Source organism: Lasiodiplodia theobromae (genome assembly GCF_012971845.1).
Source record: "Lasiodiplodia theobromae strain AM2As chromosome Unknown scaffold_44, whole genome shotgun sequence".
In the NCBI taxonomy this organism is placed as follows: domain Eukaryota; kingdom Fungi; phylum Ascomycota; class Dothideomycetes; order Botryosphaeriales; family Botryosphaeriaceae; genus Lasiodiplodia; species Lasiodiplodia theobromae.
Window position 1 is genome coordinate 297,812 of NW_023336524.1, and position 15,873 is coordinate 313,684.

At 55.2% G+C, this 15,873-nt stretch overlaps 6 protein-coding genes across 6 annotated transcripts; 3 read left to right on the forward strand and 3 right to left on the reverse strand.

Annotated features, from left to right (window-relative positions):
- Positions 1-855: 855 nt before the first annotated feature.
- Positions 856-2,677, forward strand: LTHEOB_11100 (Serine threonine protein kinase; the record flags this gene model as incomplete). The annotated part of the gene is made up of 3 exons (XM_035507820.1): positions 856-873; positions 965-1,041; positions 1,096-2,677. The coding sequence occupies 3 exons, from the start codon at positions 856-858 to the stop codon at positions 2,675-2,677; spliced, it is 1,677 nt and encodes a 558-aa protein (XP_035366853.1).
- A 2,063-nt stretch (positions 2,678-4,740) lies between these two features.
- Positions 4,741-5,858, reverse strand: LTHEOB_11101 (Eukaryotic translation initiation factor 3; the record flags this gene model as incomplete). Its single annotated transcript, XM_035507821.1, has 3 exons — positions 4,741-4,933; positions 4,989-5,701; positions 5,754-5,858. The coding sequence occupies 3 exons, from the start codon at positions 5,856-5,858 to the stop codon at positions 4,741-4,743; spliced, it is 1,011 nt and encodes a 336-aa protein (XP_035366854.1).
- Positions 5,859-6,100: 242 nt separating this feature from the next.
- LTHEOB_11102 (uncharacterized protein) lies at positions 6,101-8,262 on the forward strand (the record flags this gene model as incomplete). The annotated part of the gene is made up of 2 exons (XM_035507822.1): positions 6,101-7,299; positions 7,353-8,262. 2 exons carry the CDS (start codon positions 6,101-6,103, stop codon positions 8,260-8,262), a joined length of 2,109 nt encoding a protein of 702 aa, XP_035366855.1.
- A 416-nt stretch (positions 8,263-8,678) lies between these two features.
- LTHEOB_11103 (uncharacterized protein) lies at positions 8,679-9,376 on the reverse strand (the record flags this gene model as incomplete). The annotated part of the gene is made up of 2 exons (XM_035507823.1): positions 8,679-9,298; positions 9,373-9,376. The coding sequence occupies 2 exons, from the start codon at positions 9,374-9,376 to the stop codon at positions 8,679-8,681; spliced, it is 624 nt and encodes a 207-aa protein (XP_035366856.1).
- A 934-nt stretch (positions 9,377-10,310) lies between these two features.
- LTHEOB_11104 (NLI interacting factor) lies at positions 10,311-11,913 on the reverse strand (the record flags this gene model as incomplete). The annotated part of the gene is made up of 2 exons (XM_035507824.1): positions 10,311-10,459; positions 10,527-11,913. 2 exons carry the CDS (start codon positions 11,911-11,913, stop codon positions 10,311-10,313), a joined length of 1,536 nt encoding a protein of 511 aa, XP_035366857.1.
- A 637-nt stretch (positions 11,914-12,550) lies between these two features.
- On the forward strand, positions 12,551-14,032 carry LTHEOB_11105 (Translation regulator Gcd7; the record flags this gene model as incomplete). The annotated part of the gene is made up of 2 exons (XM_035507825.1): positions 12,551-12,648; positions 12,703-14,032. 2 exons carry the CDS (start codon positions 12,551-12,553, stop codon positions 14,030-14,032), a joined length of 1,428 nt encoding a protein of 475 aa, XP_035366858.1.
- Positions 14,033-15,873: the final 1,841 nt, after the last annotated feature.

The window sequence follows — 15,873 nt, forward strand, 5'->3', positions numbered from 1 at the left end:
GCTCCGACGCGCGCGTCCCCACGCCCGCCAAGTCACAATGGATACCACAACATACCGGCGGGTACCCGCGCGCAGGAGTCGGCCCCGCGGCAGATGCGGGAACAGCGCATGAGTCTCCTTGGAGGCTCTGCACGGGCCTGCGCTTTCGCGTGCAGGCGATGGAGCCTCCCGGGATGGGGCCCATTACAACCTTCGGTTCATACTTGTCTTTCTCGCTATTCATATTCTGCTCAAGATTGGGTTCTTCGATATCCATGTTCGCATTGGGTCCGCAAGGGCCCTCTCCACTCTTTCCTATTGGCTTTTTGCACTTTCTAGTATGATGTCTGCTTTTTTCTTGCGCGACATTCACGGCACACGGGTCTAGACTGGCGTTTCCGGGACTTTTGAAAAACAAGAGCTTTTCATAGTTGGATAGCCTAGACTCAGGCTATTCCGCGCGTTTTACCTATTTGGATTGGAAAGGGTTTTAGTTCAGGGGGCGGTGGGGGGATTTAGTGGCAAGCAACGGGGCCTGGGGAAGGAAGAGCGCTAGAGAGTTTTGAGTCGAGGCTCTGCAACGCCGACATGTATCATACTGTCTAGGAATCAACGAACCTGCAAAATCGCACACCCAGAACCGCGTGCCGACCCTGTGTGGTGATGATGTAATCTTGGGCGGCGAGCGTGCCCCGTGCTTCTGATTTTAACGCGAAAAGGCGCGACTGCCTGCGCGGCTGACTCGTCGCGTCGACGCCCGCCTTTGCACCACCCGCCATGTTGCCATGCGAGGGTTGCGCCCCGCAGAGCATATAAACGCCGCGCCTGTTGCCTGGTAACCGCTCCGACCCGTCTTCTCCGCCTCCGTCAACCGCAATGGGACCTCCGCCGAACGTGAGTCGCGCCCTCCTTCGCCATGCTCGCAGCGCCGCAAGAGCACCACATGGCGAGATGTATTGGTATTGCTAACGTGTAAGCTCTATAGTCACAGGTGGCGCCTTTGCCAAAAGACCTGCCCTTCCGCGTCGTGTCCAAGACCATAGGACAAGGCGCGTATGCGTTGTAGGTGTCTCAGTATATCTGGCACACGACCCGGGCTGACGGTAGAGCACACAGCATCCGCAAGGCCGCCCCTCTGACCGCGTCAAGCCCCGTCATCGCCGTCAAGTTCATCAACAAAGAGCATGCCTACCGCACCGGGCGCCTGAAACCGAACCAGATCCAGCACGAGGTTACCCTCCACAAGCACCTGGGCCGGCACCACAATGTGATACAGTATCTCAGCCACGGCGAAGACCGCCTGTACACTTGGATAGCCATGGAGCTGGCGGAGGGTGGCGACCTGTTCGACAAGATCGAGGCCGACGAGGGCGTGGGCGAGGACGTGGCACACCTGTACTTCACGCAGCTGGTCAACGCCGTGAGCTACATGCACTCCAAGGGCGTGGCGCACCGCGACATCAAGCCGGAGAACATGCTGCTGTCCCTTGACGGCGACCTTAAGCTGTCCGACTTTGGCCTGGCCGCCCTGTTTCAGAACAACGGCAAGAAGCGTCTTTGCAACAGCGTGTGCGGCAGCCCGCCTTATATTGCTCCGGAAATTGTCGCCGGGAAGAAGTCCAAGGCCATTGACGTGCTAGACAAGGGCTACGAGCCCAACATTGCCGACGTCTGGTCCTGTGGCATCGTGCTCTTTGTGCTTCTGGCCGGCAACACGCCATGGGACGAGCCGACACGTGCCAGCTACGAGTTCAATGAGTTCTTGCAGACCAAGGGCCGCACGACGGACGAGCTGTGGAAGAAACTTCCTCCAGGCGCCACGTCCTTGCTACGTGGAATGCTCAAAATAGATCCTCAGGAGCGCTTCACGCTGGACGAGATCCGGACGCATCCCTGGTACACACGCAGCAACCCTCACCTCAGCCAGTCGGGCACGGCAGCAAACCCCATCCTCCTTGCAACGCAAATGCTGGAGTCGCTACGCATCGACTTCAACGCCGACCCAACAGCGTCACAGCGCGAGCACCAACAGCGCTACAGGGACGCCATGGAGACAGGGAACCAGCCCGTCAGATTTGCAGCCACACAGCCGGAGACGCTCATCGTTGACACGCCCTTCGAGTGGGAGCGGCCGCCACGACTAGCCATCAGCGAGAACTTCAGCGCCTCGCAGCCGGCGCCAGAGCGAATGTTGACGACTTCGGTGGTTAACGGATCGCGGGCGCCGCAGCACGCTCCAGCAGGAACAGCCCGCCTGTCGCACGAGGTGCTTGGCCGCCTGGCGGACGACCCGTCGCTTTCGCAATTCACGCCCATGCCAGCGGTGCCGTTGAGCCTGACGCAGGCCGCCCGTCACTTCGGGGATATCATGCCTCGGCACTCCTTGGCACGCTTTTTCAGCTCGCTGCCCTTCAACTTGCTCCTGCCCTCGCTGGGCGAGGCGCTGCACCGCCTGGGTGTCCCCGTCGCGCCGTTCTCGCCCAGCGCCCTGCAAGGCCGAGACGCGGAGGCGTACATCCGGGTCAAGACGGTAGACGGCCGCCAGCAGACTTTGCACGGTACCATCATCGTGGAGCGCGTCGATCACGATCTCAGCGAGGTAAGATTCGCAAAGGCGAAGGGCGATCCGTTGGAGTGGCGGAGGTTCTTCAAGAAGGTCGTCGTGCTGTGCAAGGATGCTATCGTCGTGCCTCCTTGACCGGGCATTCGGCACACACATACGATAGCACGAGCTTATGAGTTACTGCATTCTTTCATATTTATTTGCTTTTTATCGAAACCATTGGATAGATATTGCTTTTCATTCCTCGCGAAGGGATAGGAGCATTAATGACTGGTTGCGAGATTTGGATATACCCTGAGCAAAAGTTTGAGAAAAGCGCTCGAATGCTAGTTTGGACTAGAAACAAATGCAAAATTGCCATTCTTTCCGTTTGGTTTTGTTCATCCTCTTTATTGCACAGATGAGGAGACGTAGAGCGCATGGATGATAATGTAAAAACTGGAGGTCGGGTAAGGATGCCTCACTTATAGACATTTCTGTTGGTGGCTTTCTTGCCCGTCTCTTTATATCCATGCTGGTCCCTGCTTGAAAAGAATGTCCTTTTCAATCTGGATGATGATGATTGGGGGTATTTGTTCATAAAGATTCGTCCTTGGTGCTAGACACTTCTGGCCCTTGAGGGTCTCGTCGAAGACCATAGCCCTCTCACATGGAGGGAGTGGGGTATTTCAGTTGACCTAATGGCATCACGGTCGGTCATTGTGCCCTCCTGTCGTATTCTCAAGGGAACCCACAAAAGTAACAGGCATTTGCCTTCAGCCCTGAGTGGGGTTTCCAAGAAGAGAAGGGATGGTCGTGAAGTGGGTACTTAGCATTAACGTCAGGTTGTCTCGAAAGGCTGGTAGAGTGGTTAATGCGTTTCGACCTTCGCCTTCGAATTTAATACCCTCCCTGTAAAGGGCGAACCACATCTTATTGGTGAAGCATGGGTTTGGATTTGACGAGAAATGTGCTTCCGCTGATCATGATCCATCTACTCTCTGGATAAGAGTTGTTAGGTGAGCAAGACAGTAGTAAATCAACGATCTTTACATACCAGTAAAAAGATGTAAGAAAGAAAGACGAATTGACACACCAACTTCGGACCGTGCCGAAGATACGTTTGAAGTTGGCCACATCTTCCGGCTACATACACTTGAAGGAAGAACGCGATGGATTGATGTATTTGAATCCTGGCTTCATTCTCCTGTCAATTACAGTAAGTTCGTACAAAGAAATATAATGAATAACGCATTCTTGGTTGGGGAAAGAATCATTTGGTAGTGAACGCGGCCTTCAAGTGCGGCCTTCAAGTGCGGCCTTCAAGTGGATATTGAAGTAATGACTAGCCACATTCAATTGTGTTATACCATACTGGTGTTCGTGAACCAATAGCAAAGCTAACACAAGACAAGGACACAGATGATCTCAACAGCGGTCTCTACTCACGGATCTTTCGTTTTTATGGGAGTTAGAGCTCGCCGTAGTGTTGAGAGTTGTGCTGTTCCGAGGAGTGGAATTTGCGGTGCGAGCAGTTGCTGTTGCTACGGCTGCTATACTCCTATTTGTATATATCTTAACACAGTGATGTATACGAACTGTATCAGCAGCCGCGTATATTCACTCAAGATACTAGGAAAATCAGTAGCCCTTTCATAAAGTCCCCCTCGAATATCATCAAGTCTGAGAGCTCGTGTTAACGAATGATTTAGCATGAAACAATTCACTGTGCGGCAGTGCAATCATTTAGACCATTTCAAAGACGTAGCTACTTTTGCAGCTGCATTGATTCGATTATTCGAGGATCCTTTTCGTCAGGGGAAAAGAACCTGATGATCCAGCTACCTCCTATTCCAGCATCCAGCAGGTATCCACCATGCTACCTCTCACATCTTTACATCATTAAGAGTGAGGTATCCGCACCTTTTTCAGCATCCGTCGTCCATCATGGTTTAAAAAAAAGAAACGAGCCCACTTGCTTGCAACCGGCCTTTTTCTTTCGCTCCGTCCTCTAAGCTTCACTTTGCGGGGGGAAAATAAAAGAAGAATGAAGATGTTGTGATATTCCAAGCCCCAAACACCATGTTTTTTGATTCCCACCCGAAACAATGCCTCATGATGCGTGAGTTTCTCAAAAGCACGGCTTTCCGGCCCACCGATTCTCTCTTTCTTTTTCCGCTCTGGGAAATCAGGCCGTTTTTGATTTCTGTGAGCTAGGCTCACTGCTGCTCGCGGTTCTGGCGGCCACCCTTCCTGCGCTCGCCCTGGCCCTTCTGGCCACCTTCGCCGGCAAGGGCGTCGCCGCCGCCGAGGGTAAGAGCAGCGGTTGCTAATCTGTTGGACAGGTCGATCTGGGTGCGGATGGTGTTGGCGAGGTACGAGACAACGAGAACGTCTTGGATGTGGTTGTTGCTGCGGCACGTTAGCACTCTTGGGGGGAACAAAGCAGCTGTAGGGGTTCACGTACAAATCGCGCTCGATGTCGGCCGGGTCGACCTTGGGGGTCAGGGAGAGGGCGTTCATGAGGAACTGGCCGAGGGCGCTCGAAGGCTGGGCCTCCTCGTCCAGGACGTTGTTGACGTAGTTGGAGACGCGGTCGAGCATCTCCAGGACCTGCTCGACGGCGCGCTCCAGCGACTCAATGTCGGTGAGGATGGCCTGCTCGCGGCCTTCGGAGTCCTTGGCAGTGGAGATGAGCTCCAGACCGCTCTTCTCGGCCTCACCGTACTTGATCTCGTGGGGCACGGGGATGAACAGGCAGCTGTCGGCGGCGCGCTCGGCGGTGACGCCAATGGGGGCGGAGATGTAGGTGCGGGCCTCGATGTCCTTGCCGGGGACGGTGGACACGGTCAGGTGGACGGCCGGGTGCGGCCAGGTGCCGTCGCCCTGCTGGCCGTAGAAGTTCTGGATCAGGGCGGAGAAGGTGTTGAGCTCGGCCGACGTGGCGTACCAGCCGACCAGGACCTCGCGCGGGTTGGCGCGCAGGTGCAGCTGCAGCATCTGCTTCTGGTAGTCCATGTCGACCTCGACCTGCTCCTGGGTCTCGGTGTGGGGGACGGCGTAGCAGTTGCGGATCTCGATCTCGGAGCCATCCTCGCTGCGGACACCGAGCAGGGTGCCGATGACGCGCTCCTGGTCGGGGTTGCGGCGCAGCGAGTGGTCAAGGATGGAGAAGAGAGCCTGGGCTGGGGTCAACGAGCTGCGCGAGGGCGTGAGCGAGAGGCGGACGCACCTGAGGCTGGATCACGACGTTGAGTGGGGCCGACGACGGCTGGGCGCCGATGTGCGCGGGGCCCAGCGGGCGGGCGAGGTGCAGGAAAGAGTCGGATTCGGCCATGGTGTCGATTCAGGCGGGGACGGGGCGCGGACGGGGGGCGGCGGAGGGCGTGGAGGTTGAGGCTGGAATATCTTTTGACGATACCCGGCGTTGGCGCGCGCACAGATGGTGTGTGGATATTCGGTGCGAATTTGAGAGTCAAGCGATTAGATAACTACGGCCGCCCGCGCGCCCACCCGCGCAAAAACTTTTTGTGCACACCATCCGCTGCTGCTCTTCCCGCCACACAGCAACCCAAGCAGATGGCGCCGTTCCGTGGAAGAGGAGCCTTCAGAGGCCGCGGCCGCGGCAGGGGCGGCGCGCGTGCAGCCCCCCGAGACCGCTTCACCAAATCCCGAATCGAGGACCCAGTGAGCGATTCTGACAGCCCGGATGTTGAAGATGAGCCCATGCAATCCGACCCGGACGACGATCTCTCAAGCGATGACGATGAGGAAGATGACCAGCCTGCGACCGTTGCTCGTCCCTACTCCGCTCTGCTCCAATCGCTCCAGCAGGACATCCCGGAAGGCCCCAAAAAGAAGAGAAGAAAGCTCGACCATCAGTCAGCTGCCACTTCCCCACCGGTCGAACTTGAGGGAGAGGCCGAACCCGAGGATGAAGCAGACGAAGATGATGCCGCTGCACCTGAGGATGCCGCAGATGCTGACGACGACGACGAGGAAGACATCTCGGATCCGTTCGAGGCGCATTTTGCACGTCCGGAGGAGAACGAACTGGCCGCGAAGCTCAAGGCCGTCTCCGAGAAACGCTGGGAAACGCGCAAGTCCCAGGTGCCCGGTCTTGGAAGGTGTGCGACTCTGACCCCTGGTGCCGCGGAGCCTCCAAAGAAAGCCGTGTCTTCTCCCGAGCACTTAAAGATCAAGCGGAAGCTTGCTGCCAGAGCAAAGGAGCTCATGCCCGAGTTCAACGACCTCCAGAAGGGACTGGCTGCGCCGCTATTCGCTTACCAGGACATCCTGTTTGGAGCTAGAACACCCCAGAACGCTGAGAGCCTTCGCCAAATCACCTGCTTGCATGCACTGAACCACATCTTCAAGACAAGGGACAGGGTTCTGAAGAACAATGCTCGTCTTGCGAAGGAGCAGGATAGTGAAAGCCTTGAACTCAGGGATCAGGGCTTCACAAGACCCAAGGTCCTGATGTTGTTTGAGACGAGGCAAAATTGTGCCAAAGCCGTCGAAACCATCATGCAGCTTTGTGAACCGGAGCAACAGGAGAACAAGAAGCGCTTCCTCGACAATTTCTCGCACGACGATGACAGATTCGAGGATAAGCCCGAGGATTTCCGGGAACTCTTCGAAGGAAATGATGATAATGAGTACCGTATCGGCTTGAAGTTCACGCGGAAAACTGTGAAGTTCTTCTCGGCATTCTACAACTCCGACATAATCTTTGCCAGTCCTCTTGGTCTGCGCAGAGCCATTGAGGCGGGCGGAAAGTGAGTACCTACTACCACGTACATCGTGTTGCTTGAGCTAAAATCTTCTGCAGCAAAAAGAAGCAAGACTACGACTATCTCTCCTCCATTGAGGTAGTCATTTTGGATCAGACTGACGCTATGCTGATGCAAAATTGGGAACACGTGGAGTACGTCATGGAACATTTGAATCTCCAACCCAAGGACTCCCATGGCTGCGACTTCAGCCGTGTTCGCCAATGGTACCTCGAAAACCAGGCTGCTCATTTGCGTCAAACCATTGTTCTCTCCGCCTATCTGCAGCCCGAACTCAACAGCCTCTTCAACAACCACATGCGCAACGTCGCTGGCAAGGTCAAGTTCCAACCAGAATACGAAGGCGCCATTCTCGACATCGGCCTGCAAATCAAGCAGACCTTCTCGCGCTACGACTCGGTTTCACCAACATCGGACCCGGACGACCGCTTCAAGTACTTCACCAGCGCCATCATCCCCGCATTGACTCGACTTCCCAAGCCTTCAGAAGGTGGCCAAGGCGTCCTGATCTTCATCCCCTCGTACCTTGATTTCGTGCGCGTGCGTAACTACTTCGCCACCTCCACCACCACACAGAACATCTCCTTCGGCGCTGTCTCTGAATATACGGAACAAGCGGATGTGCGTAGAGCACGTTCGCATTTCTTGACCGGCCGTCACTCTGTGCTGCTGTACACCGGCCGTGCGCATCACTTCCGTCGGTATCTCATCAAGGGCGTGAAGCGCGTCGTTATGTATGCGCTGCCGGAGAACCCCGTTTTTTACAAGGAGCTAGTGAGCGGCTTTCTGGGTAGCTCAATTGCGGAGGGCAGGATCGACCCAAGCGAGGCTAACGTGAGGGCGGTGTTTTCGAAGTGGGATGGCTTGAGGCTGGAAAGGATTGTGGGCACGAAGAGGGTTGCCGGCATGCTGAGAGAGAAGAGTGGTGATACCTTTGATTTCATCTAAAAAGCGTGAATACTTTCTGTTTGTGTATATAATCTTAGAATCTTCTCTGATAGAGCAGCTTGGGGCCAAAAAAGTGTTTGTTTGTTCACGATGGATGTATCCTTGCGGGTAGTCAAGTCCCGATTTAGATACAAATGTCTATCTGTACCCAAAGAGCTTTACTTCCATGCCTCTTTTCATCAACACACTCTTGTATATTTTGTGAAATGCGTTCCGAGCTGCGTGTCTACACAGATGGTATAAAGTCATGTCGTCCTCCTGAACTCCCAGAAAACCGAAAAGAAAAAAAAAAAGGAAGCGTTAGTTTTCATCCCACATGCCAACATAAAGGTACCGACTCCAACATCAGGCCTCAGTGGGCCTTGAAGTCTTTCGCTCCCAAACGCCGTTAATGCCCGCTTCAGCACCCCATCTCTCTATTCATCACCACCCGAAATGCTGCCAAACGGCTTCGCACCACCCGCAGCAGCACCGTCATCATCCACCTCCCGATACGGCGGCGGCGAAGACGGAGCCACCTCCAGATTCCGTGCTGACACCCTTACCGAGCGCCTCCCAGCCTCGAACCCGGCAGCATAAGCGAGCTGCTCAGTGCCGGGCAGCGGCACATGATCGCAGTACCCCGGCAACGCCTCCTGCTCCTCCTGCTCCTGCCGCCTCTCCCCCTCCTCCTCCTCCTCATCAACGCCACCAAGCAGCCTCTCCTCAGCCTCGATTTCCCTCCTCTCGCGGCGCTCGCGGCGCCTGAGCACGCACCACGTGACGGCCGTCGACAGCGGCAGCAGCACGGCGACCCAGCGCAGCATCCACACGCCGAGGTTGGGGAAGCCGTCGTCGAGGCCGTACGTGGGCAGCACCAGCACCGCCGTCATCCCCATGCCGATGACGCCGCCGCCGTACGTGCAGATGGCGACCCCCACGGGCAGCGCCGCCCGCGACCCGCGTCGCAGCCGCAGCGACAGCGCAAGCACCACGGCCGCGTTCAGCAGCAGCCACGTCACGTGGAAGCTGCCTTCGGCGATGCTGTATTGCGTCCCTGTTGCTGAGGGGGAGGGTTAGTTTTTTTTTTTCTGGGATGCTGGTGGTAGTAGTAGTAGCAGGGAAACTCACTCATGATGGGCGGAGTTTCCGGATGTGAATTTGCCGAGTCGGCGGTAGAGGAACGTGGGCAGTAGGAACGCGGGTATCAAATTGGATGGTTGCCCTTCTAGAAGTGTGTGGAGTGGTGGTTCTGTGAGCACTTGCGCAGAAGTACCAGGTACTCTCAAAACATTTAAGAACGTAGCCTGGGGAAAAGACGAAAAAAGGAACGGCACAGCGGACGAGGCTGTGTGAGCACTTATGACTTGAGCTCGGATGTCGGGATGGCGCGGTCGTCTTGCATCGCCCTGCGGCTGTTACCTTGGCGAAGGATTTGGGGGCTAGTACTCCCCCAGGTCTCTCTGTTGCATTTCTATCCGCGTAACCAATGACCTCACCGCTGGGCTGACTGCCGCAACACCGTTGCTAAGCCCTGCCGCTGCCTCAAGGCAGACTTGCGGACCCGAGGGAAAAGCGAGAGTCGTCAGGCAACCAACACCATGACTAAGCCATACAACCGAAACCTGCCGTTGTCGACGAGTCAGTAGTACAAGAGTAACGATGCGAAGTAGAGACGCTCACATGTCGTAGCCCTAATGATTAATTAAATCTATGCGTACCTAAAAAGAAGCGGGAAAATGCCAAGTCACATTTGGGTATCTCTCCAGCTCTTTCCTCCACTGAGAAGCCGGTATGATACACCGCCACATATGTTGATGTCGTTCCGGGAGGTCAAGAAGAGCAAACTGAAGTAAGAAATGAAATAGTCCTCTCACACAACCACTGGAAGAGAGGGGAAATGCGCGCCCAATGTAGAAAAAGTGGAAACTCCGTACACACCATACCGTCATCTATACCGGCCCACGCTTCGATTAATAAGAACCTACAGAAATGCTTCATTGTCGATTTTGATTTTCATGCTTTTTTTCTTTCCTTCGTTACTTGTCTTTTCCCACCATCTCATTCGATTATGAAGTCGACGGGGGCTCGCCCAGGCGAAGGGCGAGCAGCGCACGCAAGTCTGTGACATGCTGAAGACCCTCAAGAAGCGGAATCAAATGCAGGAGGTCGTTATCCGTAGGATCGCTAATCCAACCCTCTATCGGGATCGCGTTGTCTGCGTTGATGGAGAAGTTAACAACGAAAACCACATTCCGGCAAAGTTTGATACGGGGGTGCATTACCTTCATGGAAGATGTAACTCATGGGGCTGTTGTCTACAATCATGACTTTGCTGAGGTCAGGCTCAACTTGACTGAGGTCTTTGATGTACGCGCCATTGCGGAAAGTACAGTGCTGCCGGTAGTAGCGGCCCGCGAAGTACTTCCGCTCTAGCTCTAGCCAGTCGATAACAGGATCCGCATATTCTTGCACCGACGCCGTGAAAATGATCAAGTTGTACCATTTAGAAACCTTACGCAGGAAATCGTCACAGTGTGGCCGCTTGTGCACGTAGTAGAGAATGGGCACTTGAGGGCCAATGACCTGGTTACCAGAGCCAACCGTTTGGTTGAGTTTCACCTCAACCATGTGACCAGTGGTGTACCGGCCGCCCTTTGCCATACTGTGGATCAATGTCTCGTCGAGATCAAGAATCAGGGTCTTCTCGTGCGGACCAAAGTTGGGTGGTGCATGTCTGCCGGAATATGACGGCTGACGGCGCGGCACAAGAGGACGGGGCGGAACAGGCGCGCGCGGGAACTTGAGCTTCGAAGCAGAACCAGGGCTGCCTGGGGACTTGACGGCAGCGGCGGCAGCCTCATGGGGCGTCAATTCGCCCGAGGCCTTGGACGACGTGCTGCCCTTGCGTTGCTTTCGCTTCCTCAAAGTATCCTCGTTGTGCAGCTTGATTCGTATCGAGCGCCTCGCAGGAGCAATCTCGTCTATCGAGGATGTCGAAGACTTGGATCTCGTGTGTCGGGCGGGAGAGTCTCCATCGCGTGTCGAGGGCCTTTCGCTCTCCGAGTCCGAGGTCATGGCAACTGAGCTTGTGGTTGACGATACCGAAGGCGATCTTCTTGGAGACTTCCTCAGCGGTTTTCCAGTTCTTCTGTCGAATCGGTCGTCAGTCGGATCATCATAGTCCATGGCGTGCGTCGATTGGTTTCGTTTCTTGCGTGGGATCATGCGAGTGAGGCGGTACAGCGGAAGCAGGGTAGAGAAATTGCCGTTATCATCGTAAAAGCAAGCGGCAAGGTACTGGACGGGAGCAATAACAACAGCAAACACGGCGCGGAAGCCGCCGAGGAGGGCGGTGGCGAGACGTTTCGGGATCATCCACGTGCTCCACGTCTTGGTATCGCCAAAGGGCTCGGGCTCGTCCATGAGCGGTGTCTTCTCGTCGGGCTGCGCATCGTCCTCATTGGTGGTGCTGTCGTCCAGGCTCAAGCCGAGGCCCTTCTCCGAAAGGGCGGCACCGGCCCCGAGCTTGACATCCTCGGTGTAGCTCCTCCCACGAGTACGCGAGGGTTGACCGGGCTTGGTGATGTCGCTCTCGGAGCCGGCGCGAGAGCGTGGGGGGCTTGGTGGAGGTGTTGAGCCGATCGCCGAGAGGATGTTGAGCGAGTTCATAGTCCGGAGCAAGCCATGAAAGAGCAGCAAAACGAGGCTGTAGAGGAGCAGCAGCTTGAATCCCGTCTCGGAGCGGCGGGGATTTGCGCTGCGCGTGTTTGAGGAGTGCTTGTGCTCTCGGGGTGCGGGCGCGGACGGGCGCGGGCGGACGAGGCGAGCAGCGAAGGGCGGGGCGCGGCGGAGGGGAGTCGCAACGGAAGAGGCCTCGAAGGCGCGCCGGCGGATGTGCGCCGCGGGTTCGTCAGGAATGCAGGAATGGTGTTGGGGCTGGGCTGGCGAGCGGACGGGGAGGACAGACTGTGGAGAGAGCTTCGCCCACGCATGACGCCGCCAGCGCCCGCGCCAGCGCCAAACCCGGCGGGAAAACACCAGCCGAGTCAGACAGAACAAAAGTCGGCGAGACGGTATACTGCTCCTCCCCACCACCTGCGCCAGCGCGTGACCCTTGCAGAACCCAAATTGCACCTGCGCCTGGCTGTGACACCGCGCACAGCCGCCCGAGCGCCCGCGTTTGCTCCGCCGCCAAAAGTCCCCCACCACCGCCCGCCAACGTCACAGCTCGCCGCCAAATTTACCTCTTGCGCCTTCTGCCCTTCCGCGCCCTTTACGACCCGCAGGAAGTGCTGCCGGAGCGACAATGCCTTCTCCCGCCATCGCAAACACGCCGGGCCTGGCCTCATTCCTGAAGTCGCTCAAGGCCAACCCCGTCGAGTCATCGATTGAGCACTTCATATCGTGAGCTATCCACCCACATTTCACCCGCGATGCGAACTCTTATTTTTGTTCCAGCCTCCTCAAACGCCGCCAGATCCGCAACTCGAGGCCTTGCGCCATCGCAACCGCCCAACTCCTCCGCCGCGTTGTACAAGAGTTCAAAGGAAAAGATGCCGCCAAGCTGATCCGCCGCATCAAGGAAGTCGGCCACCGCCTGACGTCTGCTCAGCCGCGCGAAATGTCTGTTGGCAATATTGTGCGCCGTGTGCTCGGCCTGGTCAGAGAAGTCTTGGAGGAAGGCGAGAGCGGCGCCGCTATGAGCGACGCAGGCGTTAGCACTCCCGGCCAGCAAACACCACACGACTCGCTGCAGCGCCCCGGCCTGAACTCGACCATTTCTACCTTCAGCCCGCTCAAGCATGGCTCTGCCCAGCCCGCCGATTTGACCCTCCACCTGGAGACTGCAAGCGATTCAACCGACATGTCTCACCGACCTCCGCTCCTCTCCTCCCACACTAGCTACGGCGGCTCCCTGTTTGGTCTATTCTCCCAGCCCGAAACTGCCAATGCCTCACCCTCCGCCACACCAGCTGGCGCAAGAACTCCCAGCGGCAAGGCTCCTCTTACTGCGGGGAATCTTGCTGGCCTGGGAGATTCGACTACCAAGAAAGAGGACCTAAAGGCCGAGACGCTGGAGGGCATCAACGAGCTTCTGGACGAGCTGGAGCAGGTCGACGAACAAATTGCAGAATACGCACTGCAACACATCCACTCGGACGAAATCATCCTGACGCATACCTCATCCATGACCATTCAGAAATTCCTTCTGACGGCGGCGAAGAAGCGCAAGTTTACCGTCATCCACGTTGAGGCCTACCCCAATGATAGCGACAATACCCATGCCACCGTTCTCACTGGACGCAAGCGCAACGAGGAGGACGAGGACAGCGACGAGCGCTTTAAGCCGCTGACCGCCGCCGGCATTACCGTCATCTTGATTCCCGAGTCCGCCGTCTTCGCCATCATGTCCCGCGTCAATAAGGTCATCTTGGCAACCCATGCTGTCCTTGCCAATGGTGGCCTTGTCGCTGCTGTGGGCGCTCGCACCATCGCGAAGGCCGCAAAGATGCACCAGACACCCGTCGTCGTCGTCAGCGGTGTCTACAAGCTCTCCCCCGTGTATCCATTTGACGTTGAAGAACTCATTGAGTATGGAGATGCTGGTGCCGTGGTTCCTTATGACGACGGCGATTTTGTTGAGAAGGTCGACGTCGTAAACCCGCTGTTCGACTACGTCCCCGCTGATCTCGTCGACCTGTACATCACAAACTTGGGCGGCCATGCCCCTAGCTATCTCTACAGGATTGTGGCCGACCACTACCGCGCTGAGGATGTCAATCTGTAAGCGATGGTAGCACAAGCGTCAAGGCGCACATCCACAAGAGGAACATGACCGTGGTGGGCAGTTAGCCACCCCAGCTCTCGGAGCCCTGATGGTTGATTTCCGAGGGCTTGCGACTCCAGTCGGAGGAAGACGATCCGCAAAGTGCCGACTATGGAAGAGTCGAGTTGGGGACCCTCAATTGAGTAGGAGTGTGAGGTTAGTATGCAGCTGCTGTGTGTTGGGACCAAAAAGATGAATCAAGCCACTTGGCAATTTGAAGAGGCTGAAAAAGCAAGCATATGGATAAGTAAAGAAATAGAATCATCAGTTGGAAGATCTGGCCATAACGCATGTGACGTTCTCTGCCGCATAACTTCCAACACAGCAGAAAAATCACGCATTTCTTGGCATCACGCGGTTTCCAGCACGGAACTCGAGCTGTACATGCACATCGAACGGCCCAACGGAATGCGTCCCGTATCGTAGCGAATGGGTGTGATTCCGACCTGGTTGATAAGCTTGCATGATTGCCAAGAAATAAGATAGTGGCATTTTTCTCTGCAGTCCAAGTATGATGGAACTCAACCACTGCCATTTTAACGTACTTTACCCACATTTCTGATAAGCATTCGTTTTTTCAAGGTGGAGACGGGAATCAACTTTCTTGTTACTGTTTAGAAATTTCTCCAAAGGGTCTCTATTTCCACCTGATTAGTTGCCATTTTCAGGGCCCTCATGTTTGAAAATTCTTCGGTTCTATTTCGTTATGATCAATGTATGCTCTAAAGAATAGAAGGGATTTTGGCGAATCTTGATACATCTCTTTTATCAAGCTTTGAATGTCCCTTTGAGCCTTGTCTGTACCTTACTTAATTCATCCATAGCGAGCACAAGGTTGGTACGTCGATCTTCTATCAGTCATACGCCGGCGTGTGCTTGACTGTGTTTTATTGGTATTTGGATTCATAGAGAGGCTCTTTCGTGTTGAAAATCTTGTCGATAACTCGTAGACGAAAGTGAGCGTAAACTTGCCCCGAGTGTTTCCTGGTTCCTCATCCTATACGTCCTAGTCGAAGACAACATAGCTAAGCGTAAGAGCCTGAAAGGATCATCTTCCTTGATTAGAGGAATGTATGTGAGGTCCGAAACCTAACGAGGACCTGATTCTATTTGGGTCTCTAGGACATCGTGTGCAAACATCAGGGCCTTAAGAGCAACTTTCACGGGGAGGGGGAGAGTTGACTCACCCCTTATTCTCAGGCACTGTTACACTTCACGCTAGCATGCGGCTCTGATATCCACCTGTGAAGCCAGTATGCAGTAAATTATCCGAGGGCAAGTGGGTTGGAAATATACATACACAGGTCATTCCCCTTTGAGCCCGTCAGCGAGACTTGCAGAGTAGTTGGAAACACCAAAGGACAATTCACCGGAATTAGGAGTTTTGACACAGCTTATTTTTCATTTCACTTGTAGGCAATGGGGAGCCAACGAATAGGCCGAGAAGAAAAACTGAGACGGATATACAGTGCTCTGCAGTCCTACAAATAGGCTATTAAAAGTTGAAGAGATGAGCCCAGTTCTAAACGAAATGTACTTATATTGACGTGCAATTCAACACTTATTTCCTTCGTTTGAACTTCACAGGTTGCGACAAATTAGCACCTATGCCAAGTTGCATATCCACACAACTAGACGGATACAAATGAACTTACAGTAAGGTCTCTCTTCGAACCATTCCATTACCCGCTAAAGAGCAAGGCGGCATGCCGCCTTGCTTACACGGGCCGGCGTAGCCGGCACGGCTGCATCCAAGCAAAGAAGGCCAACCTTCTTAATCTCCTCCGCTTGGTGTAGTTGGT